This window comes from Cnephaeus nilssonii (assembly GCF_951640355.1).
Source record: "Cnephaeus nilssonii genome assembly, chromosome: 12".
In the NCBI taxonomy this organism is placed as follows: Eukaryota; Metazoa; Chordata; class Mammalia; order Chiroptera; family Vespertilionidae; genus Cnephaeus; species Cnephaeus nilssonii.
Window position 1 is genome coordinate 77,520,992 of NC_137083.1, and position 19,782 is coordinate 77,540,773.

At 48.5% G+C, this 19,782-nt stretch overlaps 1 protein-coding gene across 11 annotated transcripts in view; it reads right to left on the minus strand.

The window, feature by feature from the left end:
* The window catches only part of PRKAG2 (protein kinase AMP-activated non-catalytic subunit gamma 2), a 217,531-nt gene that overhangs the window by 19,604 nt on the left and 178,145 nt on the right, over positions 1–19,782 (minus strand). For 8 of the 11 annotated variants that reach the window (XR_013814324.1, XM_079786666.1, XM_079786662.1 and 5 more), the window contains 4 exons: positions 13,254–13,360; positions 4,440–4,521; positions 3,429–3,487; positions 456–501 (listed from right to left, as the gene is read on the minus strand). Coding sequence is in view for 10 of the 11 variants with exons in the window: in XM_079786666.1 (XP_079642792.1) it covers positions 456–501; positions 3,429–3,487; positions 4,440–4,521; positions 13,254–13,360 (294 nt within the window). In the remaining variant the exon portion in view is untranslated. The remainder of the gene's footprint in view (positions 1–455; positions 502–3,428; positions 3,488–4,439; positions 4,522–13,253; positions 13,361–19,782) is intronic. The other 3 variants (XM_079786667.1, XM_079786665.1, XM_079786664.1) reach the window with 1 other exon arrangement.

Here is a 19,782-nt window from a genome sequence, read left to right on the forward strand (position 1 = left end):
TCACTTGTTCTATGTTTCTCCATAATTGGTAAAGAAATAATTATTAACTTTAAATAAGAACAGATCCTCGCTCTTGTTAATCTTAGGCATTCCTCTGGTGCATTTTCCATACAAAGGCAATTTTTTTTTTGGGGGGGGGTAATACTTTGTACTGAAATGGTGGCTCCACTGGGGGCAGAGATGTGGGCGCTGGTTAGCTTACTCATCTTCACATTCCTGGGCTTAGTATAAAGACCTGCTATAGGTTTTCTATAAATTTCTATTAAACAGAATGGGTAATATACACAGTAGGATGGCATACTATCAAAACTAAGATATAAATAAATGTTTTAATTAATGCAATTTATTTTATCATTAAGCAGAGAGAGAAGGATCTGTGAAATTAAAACATTTTATATATGAAGTAAAACATGTTTTCTGATAGTAAAATATTTTAAATACCCCACAGTACTTACCCCTCCATGTTTCAATTTTATGTTCCTCTAATTCATAAATCTGTACCTGAAAATAAGAAAAAATTCTTATTTACAAAAGTTAATGTAATGTAAGAAACATTTCATCACTACTGCTGAATCCTATAATTCAGCAGATGCAAAGAAGATAATTCAGTACTGGAAATATAAATGAGAAAGAAAATGCTCTACATTTCTCTGAAGATAAATGTTCTGTCAATTTAAAACATAATAAGTCTAATATATTTTCATTAACTAATTTGAAAATTTCTGACATACTTTAATTTTAAAGCACACATGGACATATACACTCATTCCTTCTTTCTGAGACAACAGAAGATCTTTAGCATCTCTAACTTAAAAAGAAAAAACAACACACTTGAAAAACCCCTACACAACAACAGTCTCAGCTGACTAACTAAATCCCCAAAGGAAGGAGGGGACAGGAAAATATTTGAAGAAACAGTATCTAAGAGAATGGAGAAAAAGAATATAATTTCAGTAGATACAGAGGAAACATGTGACACAATTAAACATCCATTCATTCGTTAAACCTGGAAAAAGAATATCCTCAACATGGTAACAGGCATCTATGAAAAAACTATAGCTAACATCATACTTAACCGTGAGAGACAGAACGCTTTCCCTCTAAGATGAGGAGCAGGCAATGAGGCCTGCTCTCATGACTTCAATGCTCTGCTGGAAGTGCTAGCCAATGAAATAAAGCAAGGAGAGTACCATGCTCACAGACTGCAAGACTCTATATTGTTAAGATGCCAATTCTCCCTAAATTGATCTACAGACTCTCAATACCAGCAGGCTGGTTTTTTGTTGTTTTTTGTTTTTGTGTGTGTATGAGTCCTCACCTAATGATACGTTTTTTACTGATTCTAGAGAGAGGAGGAGAAGGGGGGAGGAGGGGCGGGGGGAGAGAGAAACACTGATGTGAGAGAAAAACGTTGATCGGTTGCCTCCTGTGCATGTCCCGATGGGAATGGGGCCTGCAGCACTATGTCACACTGGCCAGGGCCCATCGGGATTTTTATTTAAGGCACCAAGAGACTATGGCACAAGAGAGAGACAAGCAGACAATGGAACAGAACAGAGTATAGCAGCAGATCCACACTTAAGGCAGTAAAACAATTTTGTGACAAAAAGAAAGGCTTTTCAATAGGGTACAACTGACGGTATTTGCAGACATTATTATGTGCACAGAAAAAATCCTGACAAATGTACAAAAAGGCTCCTGGAACTAATAAGTGAATCTTATAGGATAAAAGGTCAATATATAAAAATCAATTGTGTTTTTGTATGCTAATGATGAGTACTTGGAAAATGAAATAAACCACAGCTTTCACAATAGCATTTTTCTGTATGTAATTAGAAAATGAGGTGAAATGTGGAGAAAAAATGTCTCCTCAAGTATTAGCTGCACTTAATAAAAATCTATCCACTTACTAATCATACTCTGTGATTTTGCTAGTCCACAAGCAGAGAGATGACCATTACAAGGAAAAATCAATATTTGCCTGCATTGATGGTATTTAAGAAATCAGATCTATCATATGAAATAAATATAAAATAACTACACAGTCTTTGGCAAATTTTCCTTCTAAGAGTATGTCCTACGAAGAAACTTATTTTCCCGTTTTATGAAGGAATTTAGTTAGTGAGCAATATTGACTATTACATGTAAAAGCAGTATTAATTGGATTGTCTTTTACCTTTTAGATACCCAAAATAGTACTAAAGAAACAACGTATATAATTCTGTCCTTTTCCACCTGTGCAAACAAAAACAACCTCTACCATTTGATTTCACTTATATGTGTAATCTAACGAGCACAATAAACTCACAAACAAAATAGAAACAGACTCATAGATACAGAGAACAGACCGATAGGTGTCAGAGGGGAGGGGAGCTGGGAGGCTGGGTGAAAAAGGTGAAGGGATTAACCAGAACAAACAAAACCTCATAGAAGGCTGACAATGTGGTGGTTACCAGAGGAAAAGGGGGGTAAAGGGAGGTAGAAGAGAGTAAAGGTGGGAAATGGTGATGGAGGGAGACTTGACGTGGGGTGGAGAACACATAATACAATATACGGATGGTGTATTATAGAACGGTACACCTGAAACCTATAATTCTATTAACCAATGTCACTCCAATAAATTCAATTAAAAAAAAAAGAAAAACAACAAAAACACACAACCCCTCCCCCAATACAACAAAAACCAAACAAGCTGGTAGAATCACGTAGTCAGAGTGTTAAAGGCCATACGTGGGGTTCTCACTCTTCTCTCACAAAACAGTGGGGCCAGGGGTTAGGGGCCAGGGTGTTCTCCCACAAAAATGAACCCCAGCAGTCTTTTTTTAACTGGCAGGAAAATGTCAGTTAAATGTCTTCCGTTTTAATTTTTACTTCTTAAACCACAGAATACATATAGTTCTTGTTGAGAATTTTGGGGTAAGTACATGAAGCTGTACTCCCATCAACAGGCCATGAACGTAGCCCTGTGGTATTCGCCTCTCAGAGCGAGGCTGTTGCTGGTGACAGCCACCCGGACAAGAGTGGTGCCCGGGCCGCCTTCATTCATGGTCCAGGCTGCGTCTCTCCGTGACAACGTGCCCATCATGCTGTCCCCGGTCACACATTCAGTGAAACCTACAGAACATCTAGGCAACAAGTACGTGCACGGAGGTCCACTTCCCGGGAATTCCTGAAAGCTGAGTAAAGACGTGACTGCCTTTCATTTTTCCCAAGGCTTCCATCTTCAGGCTTCAAACATGTGACTGATTTACACAGAGGTTCCCTGCACATCATATGTATTTGGAAAAATCAACCACCAGCATCACCCCTGTACCAAACCCCCACTCCCCGGCCCCCCGCCCCCCGCCAAATCTTAAATGCACACACAACCAACCCCTATCCACATACACAGACCACAGCCCCAATCAGACAAGGATTCTGGTACTTACCATGGGCGATTTATAATATCTATGTAGTATATTTATGAAATCTGTAATTGTTAGCATTCCTGGAACAAAGAATCGTATGTTAAATAGGAAACTATTAAAACACAAAGAAATTGCAAATGATAGGCAAACCTGGAATAGTTACCAGAACAGCTTCTAAAGTACACGTATCAAGCACAGTTTAATATATTATTTAAAGCTATTAATCTGTTAATTATCTACAGCAAACTAAGATACACAAATTTAGCTGAAATTTAACCCGACAGTAACTGGAATTAATCACAGTACTTGGCAAGTCAAGGAGAGAAAAATTAATGATTGTTACAGAACATCACAAAAGACTTGCAGCTACAGGTAAATAATTTTAGACACTTTAGAACAAGATCAAGCGTTCCAGCAGCTCTAGGAACAGGACACTGCGGGGGCACCACGCTGCCAGGCGCGGGACTGCAAGAGGAACGGGCCCTTTCCCAGCAGCTGAGCCGCGCACAGCACCGGCAGGGCACACCACTGGCCGCCACGGCTCCCAGGTGCGGAATTTTGCAGTTTAGAGAGCGTAAGTCACACAATGTTTTAACAGTGTAACTGATTCAGCGAAGGCATGGACCACTTTTATGCTTCCTTCACCCTGTCAGAAGGTATTCACCCTGGAGGAAGCCGGGAGGGGCCACAGGTGAGTAACCGTGAGCACAGGTGGCTGACAGACAGACAGACAGACAGAGGCCTGACCACAGCCTCCCCCTCACACGCTGGTCCCTGGGCTCACAGGGACCGGCACATAAGATCCCCAGAGACAACAGGGTGCTGAATCAAAGGAAACTCAATCAAAGTAGGGAAGTGACTTTGAATTACTAGCGGCCCTCCCTTACCCGGATGTAAAAGCAAGAATGTTCTTTAGTTTGGTAACATGTTTACTGGAGTGAATTCCAATCCGCACCCGTTAAAATGCCTGGGGCTTTCTGCTTTGTCGCAGATTTTCTTGGGGGGGGGGGGGGCGGGGGGCACACTGCTTACCTACAAAACTTTGTTTCTTACTTTCCCACAGTGGCGCTGCTCGAACACCATTGGCTACTAAGGCAAAGAAGGCCTTTTTAACCTGAAGACAAATAAGAGAGACAACACATACTTTTAATCTCCAGGTCAGGAAGAAAAATACTGTCAACAAAAATATTCAACCAAATCTTATCAGTTATCTTCAGCATTAATTTTTCTAAGTTTGAAAAACAAGAAAGAACCGAATTTATCAATATTAGCAAAAACGTTTTTGCATTATATTTGAAGGCATATAGGAGTTGGAGATTCTTTTTTGAAAATGAAACAATTAACTTCAAAACATTTTTTTCTTATTGTATCTAAAGACTGGATTGCAAGAGGGTGCAGGCCAGGCTGAGGGACCCCACTGGTGCACGAATCCATGCACTGGGCCTCCAACATCCCCTGATGGGTCTGGGCTGCGGGTGAAGCAGATTCAGGGCCAACGGTGCCCCAGCAGCAACCTAACCCATGGCGGATTCAGCGAGGAATCGGGCTCCCTCCTCTACTGGTCAGAGCGCCTGCCCCCTGGTGGTCATTGCACATCATAGCTACCAGGCGAATGGTCGAACGGTCGAATGGTCAGACGGTCGCTTCGGCATATATATATATATATATATATATATATATATATATTCCTTCAAGTTCAAATGGACTAATCTTCCACTCTACCGATTAAAAACAATTCACCTTTAACTTTTGACTCCACAACAAAACCTGCCCACACCACTCCAGTCGAAGCTGAGACCCCTCCCCTCCCCCCAGGGTATCTAATTAATCCTCTTTCTGTTGCTGTGGAGTGTCCCTCATGACTCCTTAGGTTTAGAAGTGGCAGAGTAAAAGCACTCTGACCACTTTCCCCCTTGAAAAGTTATCCCCAAACTACACGGAGGACAGACTAGAAGGAGAATGAACACGGAGATCGTTAGGACAAAAAGCAGAGGGAGAGAGGCGAGTCGCAAGAGGAAGAGCCTTGCTGGGGAGGGACTGGGGAGCCTGGTGTCGGGAGAAGCACTCTGATCTCTCCCCAGACAGAACACCCAGACTGGAGGCTCTGGATGGGCCCACAGGAGTGGGGATAGGTCTCAAATCAAATAGGACGACTTTCAAATCTGGTCATAACCGCAGCCACTTGGCACCACCATCAAAAGGCTCTTTTCTGGAGAAACCGCTCCAGAAATACAGATAGGAACACCTGGGGCTGCCGAGGAAAAGATGACTGCCTCCTACTCTTCGGTGGAACCCACGAGCAAGGAGCCAGCCTGTGAACGAAGTGGTCCCTCACACTGTTGGTGTCCACTTGGTTACACCACCTTGAATGCTTAACACATTGCGGATCAGTAGTTTCATTGTTAGCTTTACCCAGTGACCAGGTACGTTTCTACTGAACGAGCACAAAATACGTTTTACATTAAAATTAAATACCCATTGCATTTTGAAGTTATTTATTACATGTTCTTACAAGCTAATATCTTTTTAAAGAATTCTCGTGATTGGCCACAGCCTTAGAACACGAGAATTCTCGTGATCCGTCTGCAATGTGTTAAGTTGCAGAAGCTGTAGTTTTATATGTATTCCACCTGGTGGGTCAGGAAAACAGAGCCTTCCAAAATGTAGAACAAGAGGCAATGAGAAGAGACAGGATCTGAATATTGAAGGATCAATTCGGGGGCCCAAGATCTGCTAACTGAAGTTTCCCAAGTTAAGGAAACAGCAGGACCCTGGCCAGGTGGCTCAGTTGGTTGCAGCGTCATCCCATACACCAGAAGGCGGCAGTTCTGAATCCCGGTCAGGGCACATTCCGAGGTTGTGGGTTTGATCCCCGGTTGTGGTGTGTATGGAAGGCAACCAATGGATGTTTCCCTCTCACATCAACGTTTCTCTCTTTCTCTAAAATCAATCAAAACATATCCTTGGTGAGGATTAAAAAAGAAAGAGAAGAAAAGAGAAAAGAAGGAAGAAAGGAAACGGCAGGAATGAAGCCACTGAAGAAATGCTAGAGGGCGGACTTGAGCGACACGTGTCAGGTTCAGGGGCACATGGCGTGCCAGGCACGAGGAATGAAGACCACCACACCCAGGCCGGGCACACAGTGTGAGATTCCAGAGAACCAGATAAAACAGAAAACCCCAAAGCTTCAGGGGAGGGGGGGAGGGGGGGGAGGGATGACAATCTATACATATAAAGAGGTAATATGCTAATTGCCATTACAGTGTCCCCATAACGACCAATTTGCATATTGATGCACTCGCAGCAGGGGGTGGGCAGCTGAAGCCAAGTTCCGGGGGTCTGAGGAGAGCGCCTGATAGGAGCCCGGACTCCAAAGAAGGAAGAGGAAGCGGCCAATCCCCCGGCACGGACACCCTATCCCAGTCCCTGCAATCCGGGGGGACAGATGGACACCTTACCCCAGCTCCTGTACCCCCGGGGAGACTGGGAGGCGGGCGGGGAGAAGACCCAGCCTCGGGGGTAGCTGCAGCCCGCACCTCTGACTCCCGATCTCTTCCCCTGCCACCCCCACCAGGGGCGCCCACAATAGCACACCAGCAACCACCTGTCAGTGCCCCGGAGGCACCTGGGGCTCACGGTCCGCTACTGCGGGGGGGCGGGGGGGGGGGGCTCCGCTGGGGCTGGGCACGCCTCTCCTCCCTACAACTCCAGACCCGGAGGCAGGCCTGAGCAGCCCCCCAGGGTCGGACCCTTCCCCCCCCCAACAGCAGCACTGTCTGGGCAGCCGAAGGGCGCTAAACCTTGCTGGGGGCGCAGCTAAACCTGCCCTCCTAGCCCACCTGGCTCCATGCTGGCCCGGCCCCCACCCAGCTCCAGGCGATTGGAGCCCCGCTCTAAGCAGGGCCATGTACAATTTAAAGAATGGCGCCAAGCGGGAAGGTTTGACAGTTACTCCCCCTTAGGCCTTGCCGTCCCCCTAGTGCCCCCCTAACTCCCTGCCCGCACCCCCCCCAGCGCCTCCAGGGACGACCACCGCTACAGGGCTGCTGGCCAGAGCCTGCCTCTCCGAGGCCTGTGGAACCCTCTGCAAAGCTTCCATAGCTACAGTCCCAGGAAACAATCATGCCCTCCTCCCTAATAGGCACCTGCTACCTGCGAGGGTACCCGTGGGCTTAAAAATAACAATCCCTTCCTGTTTAGACATCACTTACTTGAAACATTTCTAGGTTTATTAGCTCAGAACCTCCTCATGACAACCCAGTGAGGTAGGCGGAGAAGAGATCACAGTTCCCATGGTATATGCGTATGTATTCAGAAATGAAGCTCAGAGAGGAAAAGTGTCAAGCCCAGTGGTTCCCAAGATGCAGCATCCGCCCCACGGGGGGGTGGGGAGACAATTTGATTTTAAGGGGGGGCAATTCGAGATTGAGTTAACAGTGAATTTTTTGCATTTCTTATGGTTCTAGGGGGCCTCATCTACAGCGTATCCTACATAATAAAAGGCTAATATGCAAATGACCGAATGGTGGTCACTATGATGCGCAGGAGCTGCCCCCTGGTGGTCAGTGTGCTCCCACAGCGGGAGCACCGCTCAGCCATAAGCCGGGCTCACGGCTGGCGAGCGCAGCGGCCGTGGTGGGAGCCTCTCCCGCCTCCGGGGCAATGCTAAGGATGTCTGACTGATGGCTTACGCCCACTAAGCCATCAGTCGGACATCCTCCCAGGGCTCCCGGCCAGGCTGAGGGACCCGCCCCAGTGCACGAATTTCATGCGCTGGGCCTCTAGTCACATATATAAAAGATGGAGATAAAAAAAGAAACACAGCTTTCCCTTCAGTAGCACTGGCAGCTAGAGGTAATGGAAGGATGCCTTCAAAATTCTAAATTAAAGTGACTTTTATTCTGGAATTCCATGGTTCCACATTCCTAGCAGTCTGTGAGCTGAGTATAAGGGCCATGCGCTCATCCTCACCACCCTACAGTGCTTAGCCCCCAGTTTCATTCTTTTCTGGAGTACTGAGAGGCTATCCTTTCATCTATTCAGTGGCTGGTCCTAAGAATGATTTAGCTTATTGAGGAATCTTTTTGGATATTATTATTAGCTGTTTTCCTGGTTTCAAGTCATTTGTTAATCAGATGACCTTACAGTAAAAGAATCCTGTGGGGTTCGACATGTGCCTAAGCCTGGGTCCCGGGAGGCAGAGCCTGGCCTGCACACAGTTTGTTGGGAACGTGACTCCAGGGCGAGGCGTGGAGGATGGAAGGACTGAAATAGGCCAGCAGGTGGGTCAGGATGTGGGTGGGTAACTGCAAGTGTGGGCAGACTGACACTCATTACATTCGGAGCTTCTCAGGACGGCCCATTCTGAGGGTGCAAGAGAGCATTTATCCACCAGCTTATGTCCTCCATTGGTTAAGTAAGCGGGAGGTGCCCGTGCGGGGCTGAGGCTGGTGGTGGATGGAGGAACAGGTGATGTGAAATGGCCCACAAGAGGTCCTGATACAACCAGAAACCTCAATCCAGGCTGATGGAGATTTAATCAACATCCTCTTCAGGTCCAGATGAGCCGTTAATGCACTCACTGAGCTGCAAAGTCTGCCTCTTATCCATTGGGACATCACACAGGCCCTGCAGCTGCCAGCAGAAACCCAGACATGCCTGGCATGGCCTACAAGGTTCACCTTCCGTGACCTTTGTTTTCTGTCAATGTGCTGGAGGCTAATTCCAGCATGTCATAAATGCAAGAAGTTTCATCAAAAGGTTGATGGAAGCTTGAGGCTTCAGCAAGGATGAAGATATATATTATTGCCTGTTGGAATGGCCGAAGGCATTCCCCCACACCTAAAGATATGCATATATTATTGCCTGTTACCAGACAACTGAGGGCATTTTAATCTACATGTTATTGCCTTCTGCTGGCCAAACACCTGAACAGCTGAAGGCAGTTCCCCCAAAACTGACAATGCCTCTGTATACTAAAGCTTAACCTTTGTTATGTATATCTACCTTGCCTTAGGACAAATTGTGTTAATAAAGAGCGAGGGATCCGGAGATTCAAGAGAACTTGGTTCCTATAACTAAGCTCCTCTGGCTCCCCCATGGATTACAAAACTACACTAATAAAAGAGAAATATGCAAATTGATGGTTACTTCACGACACCCACCAGCCAATCAGGAGTGAGTATGCAAATTAACACGACAAAGATGGTGGCAGCCCCGCCCCCCAGCCACTCCGGGCCTCTGGGCAGCAGGCATGCAGGCCCAGAGTGGTCAGGAAGGGCGGGACACCTGCTATGAGGGGGAGGGCGGGAGGTGGAGGGAGCTACAGGAGCGGCTCTCCAGCTGGAGCGAAGATGGAAGGTTCTGGCCGGAGCGAAGATGGAAAGTGGTGGCCAGAGCGAAGGCCTGGGTCCTAGGTGCCAGAGGAAATTTGGTGCCGGTAGCCAGTGCCGGCAGCCAGGGGAAGAAAGGCCTATTGCATGAATCTTCATGCAACGGGCCTCTAGTTTATATTACATTTCTAGTCTCTTTGTTAATTTACACCGCAGCACCTTCTCCAGATTCCTGAACCCTTCCAGATGCTGGGAAACACCCACTGGCATTATGATGCATGACAGCTTCCTAGAGATGACTGCTCCTCCTATATTTTGTTAATTATCCATCCAAACATCTTACCTGGGACTGACCATTCTCCACAATTCCTCTAGTGTTGTAAGAGCGTGGCCATCCACCCTCATTATACTAGGACCTGACTCATCTGAGCCTGATTCATGCAGACGGGTGCCCTCCTGTGATCTCCACAGCGATCTCAGGCTTTCATTTCCCCTAATCACCATTTATTATACTTTTTTCACTTTGAAGATCATTTTCTTTGAAAATTAGGAAGTACACCAGGAGCTGAAGAGGGTCACTTCCTCTTTGTTGCCACCTGTGGCCAGAATTTTGAGCAGCAGGCCAGCCCTGCCCTTTCCTCCCAGCTTTTAAAATATGCAAGGCCCCCCCCCCCCTGCCCTCCCGCTACCCATGAATGTTATCAATCCCAACTGAAATCAGCCGGCAGCCCCGCCCGGTCATCCCTTCTTTGACTCACTTTGGACTGTATGTTCTTCATCCTATATTTTTTACATTTTCTTCTAAAATCGTGTGCTTGGCAAACAGTCAATGATTTGGATACTTGCTTGTTTTCCCTTTCATTGGCATAATTAACAATCATATTGAGTGGAATAATTTGAATAAGAAAATAAAGTAGTAATGGGTTGTAACCTAATGGAATATATATATATCTCCATGCACCTATACTGCTATAAATGACTGAATACATAAAGCAGGGGTGGAGGGCCAGACAAATGCCTTGCAGAAAAATAGCAGCTCACTCAGGTCCCCACCCCCAAGCTCCCCATTAAACTGCTCTGTGACTGCGTCCTCCTGAGTGACTTCAGGGAACTGTCCACTTGATCACTGAAGGCCAACTGCAGCGGCCTCCGGGTGTGGTGTCTCGGGGACCGGGTGCTGTTGCTGAGACAACTGTCTCTCAGGCCCCAAGTAGTGTGCGTGGACCGGGCAAGGCCGCTGTCGGTGACACTGCTCACTGGGTGTGATGCGCAGGAAGCAGCAACACCTCAGATGCCTCACGAGACACCTGCCACCCGAGGGGGAGGCGCTGGCCGGAGCGTCAGACGGCTTCTGGAAAGTCCGAGTGGCCGCTGTGCACACGGCCTGCGGGCCACCCATCTGGGCTTTTGGAATCAACACGCACTGACCTGAGCGGCTGCTCCGACACATTTCCTGACGAGCCCGCTGTTCTCAGAGGGGACCAGAGCAGGAATACCCTCTGCAGTAAGTGCAGGCTCCTGGTCCACGCGGCCCAGGACCAGCAGAGTCACAGCCAGGGATACGCACCAAGGAAGCCCCGTCAGGCATCAACAGGGGACCCATAGAGCAGATTCTAGGGATGTGGGGCGGGCGGGGCGGGGGGGGAGGGGGAGGGGATGGTGGAAACCCTGTCTTTTTCTGCAGATTATTTCTTTTCCTTCTGAGCAATGGTTCCTGGCTTCCCACTGGGCCCTGGGAGAGACCGAACAACGAATGAGGAAATGCCAAGTGACCATGCAGCCTGAGTGTCCCCATAAATGGGGTGTTATCGGGCCCGTCCCGCCACAGCTGGCCATGGCCAGGTGCCCACAGAGTGAGGGACACAGGCCCGGAGAGTAAGGAGCTGCCCTGGCCACGTCTCCTGCTCCTGCGCTGGTGCCAGCTGCGTCACCTCCTGTCCCCGTCCACACCCAGAGCCTGGGTGGGAGGGGCTCCTGGGAACCGCTGGCCTACGGACGCTCCTCACGGCAGGCTGGCCCTGCATTTTTCACGTATTACTCACTTTGGCTAAATTCTAAATTCAGGAGAAAGATAGTTTCCTGGCGAGGGAGAAGCTGAGTGAGAGCCGACTCAGGCCGTGTGGCTGTCACTCTTCTGGTGGCGGGAAACCAGCGGTCAGGACCCGGGTCCTTGGAGAAGTGAGCCTTCGGGGTGGCAGCGGGTGAGCTGGGCTGACCCAGCAGTTCTGCTGGGGAATTCTGACTTTCTAGTTCCTGGACTCCTGAAATCTGTAGGTACAGTGGTAGATCTACTTCTAGAGCTACTGTACGTTATGTTCCTCCTATAATAGTGTCTGCAGCTTCTCTCTCCCCTTCGGGGTTTAGAGGGTCCTTAAAGGGTCCCGGGTAAGTGAATTTAGCAAAATTGTAAGTATAAATCAGGTCAGTTTACAAAAATCAGTTGTATTACTATATGCTAATCAAAACCAGCTGGGAGATACAACTCAACGAGAACAAGGCCGGTTTTTACATTTCGAGAAGGAATGCAGGCAGAGTGGCCACAAGAGCCCAGGTGTGCTCTGAAGAAGACCTGGGGCAGCTGAGCCGCTGGGAGCGACACAGACCGGGCGGGCGGGCGAGGCGCGGTCCCAGGGCACAGGGCAGAGCGGGCACACCTCTCCCAGGACAGCCAGGACACCTGACCCTCACCCGTCGCCTGCTGCCTCGGGGCAGTGCAGCGCCCTCCCGGGGCCCTTGTCCGAGTCTGACCCACAGGGCTTCCGCCGCCGTCTGAGGCTCCCCAGCCCCTTGGGGACTCTCCTGGGAAGGACCCTAATAAAGTGCGATTCCCAGGAATTTCTGGCTCTGCCGCTACTTCTGGGGAGAACACAACCGGAGACAATCCTTCTCGGCAAAGACGTGCCACAGAGCCGCTAAACGCAGACGTGTGTGTGTGGGACATTTGCTATTACACTGAACGTATTATTTAGCACTTTTCAATAGCCATATTGGTATAAAATGAGCTGTAAAAAGCACAGTTTTAATACCAAAATGGACATGTTTAAATTTTCTGCTAAAAGAGATCAATGAAGTTCTCAGGAGATTATCCACCATAGTATTTTTTTTTCTTTTTCATCAGTATTATTTCAAATTAACTTGTGACATATTCTCCTAAATTAAAAACACACACGCCTGCACACACTGAGGGAGGCGTGCGCACCACAGACTGCGGTCTGGACCCCATCCCCTCCGCTCTGTGGACCAAGATCTTAAATTCTAAATCTGTGGTTTCAGTTGGTGATTCAAGCTCTTTAACTCAGAACTTGAGTTCCCTTCTCCGTAGGAAGAGGACAGCGGCGGCACGTTCCCCATAAGGCTGCCACGAAGATGGGGAACTCAGACCAAACCCCAGCACAGCGCCCGGAGCACGGGGAGGCCCCAGTACACGTCTGCGGGGATTTTCGGAGTGAAATGGCCTCCCCAGGCAGCCATCCCAATAACACAGCGACAAGTCATGAAAGCCGGGCACACTTACTTGTAACGTAGTATCAAAGACCACGAGCTTTGAACTGGTTGGGACGATGTCGTAACACTTGTGTGACCTCATGAATCGCATGTAAACGCCACTTTCTGAGTCTTCTGCTAAGAAGGAACGAAAAAAAAAAAAAAAAAGGCAAATATCAGCGATAACTAAGAACTCCCTGGAAGGGATGCAGAGCAGGCATGGAAAACCTACTGCTGATGGACGTAATGGAACATATGGAGTGTTTTCCCTGTTCGAGTCAGAAGACACGGATGTTCACTCCGCCAGCGCCACGCCGGGCCGGAGGGCCTCGCGGGCACACCGAGGCAAGAAAAAACACAAAGCACAAAACTGCTTTCGTTTGCAGTCTATCTGGTTTTCCACAGAGAAAATACCAAAGACCCTACAAAAACGTTCCCAGATCTTTAATAAAAGGAGTTCAGCAAAGTCACAGGAGGCAGAGCTAATGAACAAAGCACATGCTGTCGTATTTCTACATACTGGCAGTGAACAACTGAAAATTAACTTCACCTCACACGAAGGTACCATTTATGAAAATGTCATATGGAGGTATGGCCCCCACAAAAGCACACCGAAAACGGTAACCACGTGGACACATGTACATCTTTCTTATTCAGTCACTGTAAACCCACCGTACGCCCCAAACACCCACAGACGCCAGCGGCGGACCTCCCCCCACGCCACACCGTTCTGGACGCCGTTAGCCGCAAACCTCGCACATCAACTCTGGTCGCCCAATTTTAAAGTCAGACTTGATAGTGACACCTCTGGGTTTGTAAAGAAAATTCGCCAATATTCCAGTGCGTATGGAAGAAACGGGGATGGTTTCCGTTTCGGACGCGTGGCAGTTAAGTGGTAAAAGTTAGGTGACAGCTGACAAAAGGGACGACGGCGTGCTATGGGGGTTTACAGCATATTTATTAGTTAAGTGAGTGGCACCGCCACCGGCCAATGATACAGAAATCCAGGCAGCATCCTCACCATGTCGCCTCCTTCGCCTTCACCAACTTATCACCCAAATGTGTGTCTCTCTCTCTCTTTTTTAAATCCTCACCCAAGGATACTTTTCCATTGATTTTTAGAGACAGTAGAAGAGAGAGGGAAAGACAGAGAGAAACATCGATGTGAGAGAAACACATTGATTGGTTGCCTCCTACATGCGCCCTGACCAGGGTCCGGGCCGGGGAGGAACCTGCAACCCAACCGAGGTATGTACCCTTGACCAGAATCGAACCCGGGGACCTTAGGTCCATAGGCTGATGCTCTATCCACTGAGCCAAATCAGCCAGGGCTATCACCCAATCCTCCCTTAAATCCATCTGTTTCTCTACCCCCATGGCCACTGCCCTCAGCCTGATAGAAATACCCTGACTTCCTAACTGGTCTCTGCTTGGCACCCAGAATGGTTTTGCCAGACGCAAATCTAACCACATCACCCCTCTGCTGAAAACTCAATGGCTCCCAAGGACGTTAGAAAAAAGCATCCCGACGCAGCCTAGGAGACTCTGCCCTGAAAGATCTGGGCCCCATCCCCTCAGGACTTCCTCCAGCCACCAGGTCTCCTCTTAGTCCTTCCTAAAGGTCATGCCCTCTGCTTCTGCAGGGGCTTCGGCGGCTGGGTTCTCGGCCTGGAATGCTTTTCCCTCTCTTCTCAGCCCAGTCAACTCCTCCTTCCCTACCCTCAGCCCATGGACATGACTGAGAAACTGGCACCAGAATTTGAACCCAGATGCCTCTTGATTCCACAGCTGTGCTCTTCTCGGGTATGACCCTCCTGCCCCGGCCTGCCGGGACCTAACTCCCAGCCTGTCTCCATGGCTCAGCTCAGTGGCATCTCCAACTCTGTGACGATCTACGGAGCATCCCCCCCACCCCCCGCCCCCCATCCGTGCAGTGTGAGAAGACTTAGATGGCCACATAAAAACAACCCAAGTTCTTTGGCTGGAAGGACCTGTGTTGTTCTTACATTTCCTACTGTGGGAAACGGTGTGTACTGACTGTCTGCCAACTTCATGTCAACTACGTGAACCTCTGCCACTCCTGTTTCCAGTTCTGACCTCCCTTCCCGGCACTATAACCCTAACCGCATCATTCCCAGCAGCCTCTGGACAGGCCCCTCCTCAACTGTCTCCCCGCCTGCTCACGCATCGAGTCCCGCGTCTTGGTGCGCGCCCGGGAGCCTCAGTGATCTGGCTTCCCTGTAACCTGTTTCCCCACGTCCCGTTCTCAGGTCCAGGCAAACAGCGCCCTACGGGGTTCCCTACTGACCTTAGTCGCACCTGCTTGAATTCACTCAATCTGCTTTAACTTAAATACCCTTCTTCGCCTTTTATTCTCCAATTTCAACCCAACCTCAAACCCCATCTGTGTGCTCACCATGGAACAAGCACCTTCACTGTAATACCAGACCTTTCATTGAATTCCCTTGTTTAACTTATGTAACAACCTTGAGGGCGATGCCTTCATTTCTTCCCTTTCACATGAGCAAACTGAGCTCACAGAAGCGAAGTAACCGGCCCAAAGTCGGACCGTTAGGAAGCGAGCACGGTGGGATCTCAATCTGTCCCAGACTCCAGCTCCTCGTGGAGACTATGCGGCCGCATCTGCTCGTGGCCGGGCGTGGCCGGGCATGGCCGGCAGGTACCTGTGGGGCACCGCTGTCTGCTAGGCACTGTTCCTGCTGTTGGGAACAAAGATGAACATGGCAGACACGGTCCCTGCCCTCCCGGCTCACATGCTGGCAGAGAAGGAGGGCGCCTGGCCATGGGCAAAGGGCCACATGGGCTCTCACAGGCGGTGAGCACCCTGAGCCAGAGGATGAGGAAAGCGGTGGGCAATGGCCTCCTCCTCTGAATACGTACAGCGCCCTCTACGCATTTCTCACCAATCAGCACTTTATGCCTCGTTCACGGTGACTGTAAGCTCTAATATTCTTTCCTTTCCTGGGTCTTACTCATCTAGCGCATTAATTCAGTCAATTACTACTTATTGCATAGGGTCTTAGTGTGGGTTCTCCCAAAGCTGACCCTGAGGCCAGGGGAAGTGAGCCAGGGAAGGAAACAGTCAGACCAGGGCGTGTCGGTAAGCAGGTGGCAGCTCTGCGCAGTGAGGGTTGAGGCGGCGGGAGACCTGTCAGTCGGACTGTGCATGGACTTCAGACTGTCTTGTCGTAAGAATCACTCCTGCCTGTTTTGGTCAGGAGGCTGCCAAGGAATGCCCCAGGCAGAGATAATGAAATAAGAGAACTGGATGCAGGCAAGGCCTTGCTACCAACACTTCCGCTGTGCTAGAGGCCAGGTCCCCTCTGGCTGACGCCCAAATGGAGGAGAGACATCAACTGTCAGAACAGCATCGCGCGCACGACCCAGGGCAAGTGCGGGGTTTATGCATGAACTAGGGGCCCGGTGCACAAATTCATGCACGGGTGGGGTCCTGCCGGCTGCCCTGATGGGGGCTGATTGGGGCCAGGCCAGCGGGGGTGGGGGTAGGGGGGGAGAAGGGACGTGGGAGGTTGGGGGGCGGGGGGCTGATCAGGGCCCCGATCGTGCCAGTTGGCCACTGTAGTATGCGTCATAGTGACTGGTCATTCTGTTGTTCCGGTCGCTTGGCAGTTGGAAAATGGGCGATGAAGGTTAAGTTTGTGTGTTTCCATGTTTCCCGAAACACGGATCTATGGGAAAACGGGAGTCGTGCATGGGGAACTGAAGCACAGAAGCTCTCAGAACAGCTGCACAGACAGTTCTGACCGTGTCTGCGCTGTGCCCCCATCGCCAAGGACGCGACTGTCCCGCCGTGAGACGTGCTGTTTCCTTGCCGCCGCTCAGCGGGGATTTGTCAGACACAGAGGCAAAGAGATGGCTGCAGTCAAGCATCCTCGTAGCTAATGTTTAGGTTACACATTGCCGGCCAAATCCATACTCCTGAAGCTCAAATGAATGAAATCAAGAGGAAAACTAACTATAATAAAACGTAATAATCCACCACCCAGAAAGGAAACCTTACAAGATATTTTGTTCATTAACTGAATTGCGCCTTTTCATAAAAGGAGCACACATATTATAGATGGTAATATCTCGATATAAATATCTGAGATAAAATCTTAAAATGCTATAAAAAGAAATACTCAAACTTTTAATATTTTAAGCTCTAAATTTAGTGCCAAACACATTTTTAAGGTACATTTTAATTCCTCTGTTGATTTTTGAAAAATATTTAAATAAACATTTTATTTTAAACAACTTTAGATTTAGAGAAAAGTTGTGATAATGAATTGGTTCCTGGTACACCCCACACCCCTCACCAGGTTCCCCCTGAAGTTAACATCTGATATTACTGTGGCACATTTATCACAACTAACGGACAACACTGACACGTTATTATTAAAGTTCACACTTTGTTGGATTTCCTTAATTTCCCTAATGCCCTTTATCTGATCCAGGATCCCAAACAGGAGGGCACATTTAGTCATCAGCTCCTTGTTCCCCCAGATGGTCACAGTTGTCAGACCTTGTTTTTGATTACCTTGACCGTTTAGAGGGTACTGGGCACAGTCTGTAGCATGGATCTTACCATCTCAACCGTGGGGTTGTGCGCTGGGAGGGAGACTACAGGTAAAACACCCCTCATCCCACTACATCAAGGGTGCATCTGCTGTCAACATGACTCCTCACCTGGCTCAGGTAGAAGCTGTCTCCACTGTCCTCCCCCCGCTTCCACACTGCAGGGGTTGTCTGCTGTCTACCTCACTGTGGACTCATGACGTTTATTTCCTACCCTGAGCTACAATCCAGTGCTACGTCCACACTGGTCAGAGGCTGTGCGCAAGCCGGGAGGGCATTCCCCTCCGCTGGCGGATCTGGGTCCGTGTGGAGCACATTCCAGGTTCTTCCAAGTCTGCCCTGATTTTGACTTCTCCCCATGTCCTCCCGGAACTCCCCTGCTCGTACCTGCAGCCTCCACATCAGCAGGGACCTGTCGGGGGCTGGGCCTCCGGGGTCCTCTGTATGTGTGTCCTCAGGAAGAGAGAGTGGTGAGGGAGTGGGGCTCCCCAGGTTCTTTCCTGAGCAACCACCAGCCCCCAACAGCGAGAGCCAGGTCTCCTCCATCACTGATGTCTTACATTTGTTACAACTAATGAGCCGATAAAATAATAGCGAACTAATTATTAACAGAAATCCACTCGTTACTCAGATTTCCTTAGTGTTTAATCTCTCCGGGACAGCACATTGCGTTCAGCCGCGTCTCCCGGACACGCCTCGTGGCTGTGCCGCTCTCCCAGGCCTTCCGTGTGTGGTGGCCTGGTCCTTCTGCAGGGGGCTGGGCGGGTCCTGGGAGACCCCTCGGCCGATGGCTGATGTTTTTCTCAGGATTAGACTGGGGTTCTGGGGCTCGAGGAGGTTGTACAATACTTTTCTTAAATGTAGAAAGCTTGGCTCAACAAAGCAAAAGCAAATTGTTAAATATGTAAAACAAATTACAACAAAATTTACTTTGGTTCTCACTATGAATAGGTGGTTATTGACGTAATAAAACAACATCAGTAACGAAAGTGCCAGCATTTAAGTTAGGAAAAGAGAGTGAAATGTTCTAAAATGTCACTGCTTCTCCACACACAGTGTAGCTTTCTGATGTTAGGTGGCTTCGTCTGTGTTATTTACATTATGATGAAGCCTTTGTTGAGTCAAGGCTGAGGACACACACATTCACTTGAAGGGGAAAATACACAGAAATAGTGAAAACTAGAGTGATCTGGAGTTCAACCAAAAAGAAAAAACAACAAAACCTTTCAACAATAACAGGTTGTTTGGAATGCATTATAACATTCCTGAGCAGGCATGAAGTTCACATTCTCATTATTCAGCAGGTAACTGGGGTTAAGATAGTATCACAACGTTCCATTCTTTTATTTTATTACTCACTGGGTAGAAGCATAATTATAGAGTATTCTATTGGCACCTGAGTTACTGGTCTACCAGAGGAGGCTGTTTGTGGAATGACATGAAATCTCACTACCCTTCCAATAATAATATGCTAACCCAACATCATTGTTCAGGGGAGCTGCTAAAGAGTGCCTTTGAGAAGCAGAAAATATGTGGTAAAGTATTTAATTTGCAAAGGTTAACAAAACAATTTGAAAATGCCACACCTAAGTTTAAATGCAAACGAGTAATACACATTTTTCTTTCTAAAAGATCTGACTACATACCACCCTTGGCTCAATAATTCATGACAGGTCCCACTGCCACTCCCCCCCCCCCCACACACACACATCATTTCATGTTTCTAGAAATCGAACTCTAGCCCATCACATCCCCTAGGAACCTTACATTGATACTTCCTTTGGGAATGTGAGCCTTGTTTCCGTGTCTGCTCTGGCATGCTAGTCTCTCCCCGAGAACAGTGCCTTCCCATCCCACTTGCCTTTCTGTAGTGGGCTGAGGAGCTCTCTCCTCCTGGCATGTCGGAAGGAGACCTTATTTGGAATAAAGGTATCTGATAATTAAAGTAAGGATCTTGAGAT